Below are 4,758 nucleotides of genomic sequence, written 5' to 3' on the forward strand. Positions count from 1 at the left end.
ATATACTCCGAAATGATGCTCGTCCATAGCTTTGATGCACTCTCGCTGTCGCAATTCATCGGCATGCTTGCTTGCTTGCTTGGTGTGAAGCATGTATAGTTTGTCTACGCTAAGATTGCGGTGATTGCGGTGACGCCAGTACATAACAAATCCTCTTAAACCAATCAAGATTTTTTGCATCCGGCCAGATAGTATTAAGAAGTGACGGGGACCGAGCTATATTATACATCAATGTCCGTTTAGTAAAGCAATATAGGACTCAGTTGCACCTGCACTACATTGGTCTGGATGTTGATCTACCCGCCAGGTAAGGTACTACGGAGTATAGGTAGCGTATAGGTAGCGTCTCCGACAACAATCCTTTTTGCCGTCTAATTTATCTTTTGCAACATTCACCGCGAACAGGATTATTATCCGACGTCTTGTCGCTTATTCTGCATGGTTCATGGTGCTGCTGCATACCTGATTCCACACTTCTTTGAGCTCTCTTCGCTCGCGTCGCGTGTTCTAGGCGCGTCTCCGTTCAGCGACCACCCCTGTAAACTACAACCCAGTAACACTGTTGGGAAATTGAGCTATAATCCAAATGGGCTAAATTCAGGACCCAGCCGTTGAATTGTTATCCAAAGATATGGGTAAAAAACGCAAGAGGCCCGTCAAGGAGCCCGTCAAGGATGACCCAATATGCCGGGCGAAATCATCACCACAACAACCCGCCGGCAATACAGCACGGTCTCTAAGCACCAACCGCAACCAAGCCGCCGATGCAGGCAAGATCTGCCATCCGGTAATCTCCCTGTACTACCGTCATGTGGTGACATTGCGGCAGTATATCCTGCAGCGTATACCTCGATCCTCCAGAGCGCGTCGCCGAAGAATTGCTGCAGTGGGAGGCCACAGTGCAGCCAGAGATGGTCTAGCCGCTGTTCCTAAGAACGAGAAAGATCTAGCTGATTTACTAGATACGACGCTAGTCGGGATATTGAAAGAGCTACCGCCAACTCGTAGTGAAGAGAGACGACGGGACTTCATCGCATTCACGCAAGCACAGCAAACGACTCAGACTGGCACTGATTCTGGGCCCGTGAGTCCACAGTCTGAGGTAAAGTAACCCCCAGCCGCGGTTTCTAAGCTGAACTAATATCGGTCATGCCGTAGATTGTGGATTTTGCGATCTCGTCCATCTTCAACCGCCCTTCTCATGGGAAACTGGAAAATGTCCTCAGCCATGGATATCGGCAGGGGGGCGGAAGACTGCCATGCAGTATCCCCAACGTCGCGGCACAATTTCCCAATAAAAATGTTCAAATGCTCAAACAATCACCGTGGACGGAAGTTCTCGCCCTGCTAGGGAGTAATGGCGATGAAATCATGCTGAAGCTCCTGCTGGACTGCGGACTTTTTATGGCTGTGGACGCGAGAAAGGGCGTTTACTGTCAGATAAGTGGTTCGTTATCCAATGTGCAAACGGTGTTTTGCCCTGGAAGCTCACAACTGATCTTTCAATCTAGGACAAGCAATATCGAGCCTTAAGCCTATCGATACTTCACCCGAAGATTGTCCTGCTGCATTTAATGGCAGCAGCTCACCTGTCAAGCGCCATGCTGTGCCGTGGCAGGGTGCAGCCCCTCGTGCACATACGAAAGGTCCGAAAGAAAACCAGCAACAATTGAGTCCTAACGCGATCATCTTCTGCCGTCAACGTATGCTATATGCCCGTCCGCATCTAAACGCGAATGGTGGAATCACCTTCGGGCTGCCAAATCGTGAGTCTTAGTCAAGCTGACTTGAAAGCACTACGTTGACAAGCTCTAGATGTTCTCAGCCGGTTTCACTCGGCCAAGTCTTTGCAACAGACCGTACATGTGATGAAGTACGTCTTTCCTCGGCAGTTTGGCCTGCACAATGTTTTCACATCCCACTCAAGCTACTATGAGAACCCTTTGTCCAAGAACTACTCCTCGCGGGAGGAGGAAATTGCTAGGAAGGAAGGGCTCGAAGCCGCTCGAAATCAACTAAGAAAATCAGGCTTCCATGCGGCTATTGGAGAGCGACAGGAGTCAATCAAGATACCGAAAAGGCTTCGGGGAAAGCCTCTGGAACTAATACGTCAGCTGCAAAACAGAAGCAGACGTTGTTGTTATAAGAAGCTTTTACAGTATTATTGCTCTGAAGAGGTATGTAGCCCGCTTTGAAGTTAGAAATGAAGGCTAATCCTATAGCTTTCGGGTCCCTGGATCTTGGGACAGCTCAGCGCTGAATCCAACAGTGTACTTTCTACTTCGAGCTCAAGGCCACTGGTAACCCAGCCATCTCTCGCACATCAGGACATGCAACGCGAGCTGCGCCCAACGTCATATGCCAAAGGCTTCAGCAAGGGATCAGGTGCAACTAAGCCCAAGGAAAATCTGACGGATCACGCCACTCCCGCAGCGTCTGTTTCAGCTTTTTGCCGAGCCGTCATTCGAAATTTGATACCTTTAGAGTTCTTCGGGGTTGGTGAACAGGGCATCACCCACCAGAAGATGATCCTCGGCCATGTGGATAGATTTATCCGCATGCGTAGATTTGAAAGTCTGAGTCTACATGAGGTTTGCGAAGGGATAAAGGTTAGCGCACCGTCTCTTGCTTGGTACGAATATTAGTCTAATATGTCAGATCACCCTGATACCTTGGCTGGAGCCTGAGAGCTTACGTCAGGCTCCGTCAGAGAACAATATCTCAGCGTCTGACTTGCAAAAGCGCAGAGAGTTATTCCATGAATTTTTGTACTACCTGTTTGACTCCATACTTCTTCCACTTATACGCGGAAGTTTCTATGTGACCGAATCACAAGTCCACCGGTATCGCTTATTCTATTTTCGACATGACGTTTGGCGCCGCCTTACTGCGCAGCCCTTGGCGCATCTTAGGGCTTCCATATTTGAGGAGTTGGCACCAGAAACGGCGGAGAAACTACTGTCTGGTAAAAAATCGATAGGATACGGCTCCCTACGGCTGCTGCCGAAGACGACGGGAATTCGTCCAATTCTTAACCTGAGACGGCGGACCTTGGTTAGAAGTATATACGCTGGGAAAAACCGGTATCACCCAGCACAGAGCGTGAATTCGGCCATCGCGCCTGTCTACAGCATGCTGAATTATGAGAGAGGGCGACGAAACGACCTGCTTGGTTCAAGCATGTTCTCTGTTGGAGATATGCATTCCAGGCTGAAGAAATTCAAAGAGTCTCTGATGAGCAGGGGCTGGGATCAGCGAAAACGGCTCTATTTCGTGAAGCTGGATATCCAGTCCTGTTTTGATACTATACCGCAGGCGAAGATAGTGCGTCTGGTCGAGAAGCTGGTCTCAGAGGAAAACTACCATTGGATGAAATATGTGGAAATGAGACTTGCAAGCGAATTTGACAACATGTGGCCGCTGCGAAAACCGCAGCAGCGCAGAACATGGTCAAAGTACCTCCAAAGAGTTGGCCCAGTTGGCAGGCCAGAGAATTTGGCGGATGCTATCGCCAATGGAAGCGTAGTGGGACGAAGGAACACCGTCTTGGTCGACACAATCGCGCAGAAGGAGTACAATGGTGAAGGCCTGCTTGACATTCTCAACGAGCACATCCGGAACAATCTCGTCAAGATAGGCAAGAAGTATTTCCGACAGCGCAAAGGTATCCCACAGGGTTCTGTGCTGTCTAGTCTTTTGTGCAGTTTGCTGTACGCTGAAATGGAGCGGGACGTGCTTGGTTTCTTACAAACGGACGACGCCCTGCTCCTTCGTTTGTTAGACGACTTCCTGCTGGTAACTTTGGATTCTGGCCTCGCAATGGATTTCCTTCGAGTCATGGTCCGAGGACAGCCAGATTATGGCATTTCTGTCAACCCAGCGAAGAGCCTAGTGAATTTCGCGGCGGTTGTAGACGGGGCGCAAATCCCGCGACTTGTTGACACGCCACTCTTCCCTTATTGCGGCAGTCTCATCGACACGCGAACTCTGGAAATCTTCAGAGACCAGGATCGAATGCTCGAGGGGGCGGATTCTGCGAGTGTCGCTCTCAGCGATTCCCTGTCGATTGACTCCACGCGAACCCCCGGACGGTCCTTCTACCGGAAAGTTCTTGCATCGATAAAGCAATCCATGCACCCAATGTACCTAGACTCGACGCACAACTCACTGCCCGCGGTACTACTGAACGTTTATAAGTCCTTTGTCACGGCCGCGATGAAGATGTACCGATACACTCGGTCACTGCCGGGCCGGGCGCGACCTCGACCCGAGGTTGTGGTCCGCACAATCCACGATGCAACGCAGTTGGGATACCGACTGATCCGTGGCCGGCATGGTCTGTGCAGGGTCACGCATCCTCAGCTGCAGTATTTAGGGGGGGCGGCGTTTCAATTTGTGTTGGGGCGGAAACAGACACAGTATGCGGGCGTGCTGCGTTGGCTGGACGGGACGCTGGCGGAAGCACGGCAGAGCGTTGGCAACAGTGTTTTGCTGGCACAAGCGGTGCAGAAAGGGAATCGGACGTATAGAGAGTGGCGGTTTTGACCTTGCTCCTTACAGCTTGAGAGAAATTAAAATTGAAAAATGTCCGACTATGCAGGCATTGCAGACATTGCAGGGCCGGCGGAATGGCCAACTCAATGAAGGGAGCCAAGGGGTCGGTATCTACAGCGTAGCATTTACCATACAGCAGGGCGGGATGGACTCGGTCTTCCCCCAAGAGCACCAGTTGTGGTCCTTCCAATAACCATAATCATA

At 50.6% G+C, this 4,758-nt stretch overlaps 1 protein-coding gene across 1 annotated transcript, besides 1 other annotated feature; it reads left to right on the top strand.

The window, feature by feature from the left end:
- Nucleotides 1-4,758: part of a sequence feature (contig 1.61 483..865047(-1)) that runs on past both edges of the window.
- ANIA_03753 (telomerase reverse transcriptase) lies at nt 632-4,545 on the top strand (the record flags this gene model as incomplete). The annotated part of the gene is made up of 6 exons (XM_656265.1): nt 632-1,084; nt 1,159-1,447; nt 1,512-1,766; nt 1,816-2,177; nt 2,223-2,609; nt 2,683-4,545. 6 exons carry the CDS (start codon nt 632-634, stop codon nt 4,543-4,545), a joined length of 3,609 nt encoding a protein of 1,202 aa, XP_661357.1.

Source organism: Aspergillus nidulans, chromosome II (assembly GCF_000011425.1).
Source record: "Aspergillus nidulans FGSC A4 chromosome II".
Taxonomy (NCBI): Eukaryota; Fungi; Ascomycota; class Eurotiomycetes; order Eurotiales; family Aspergillaceae; genus Aspergillus; species Aspergillus nidulans.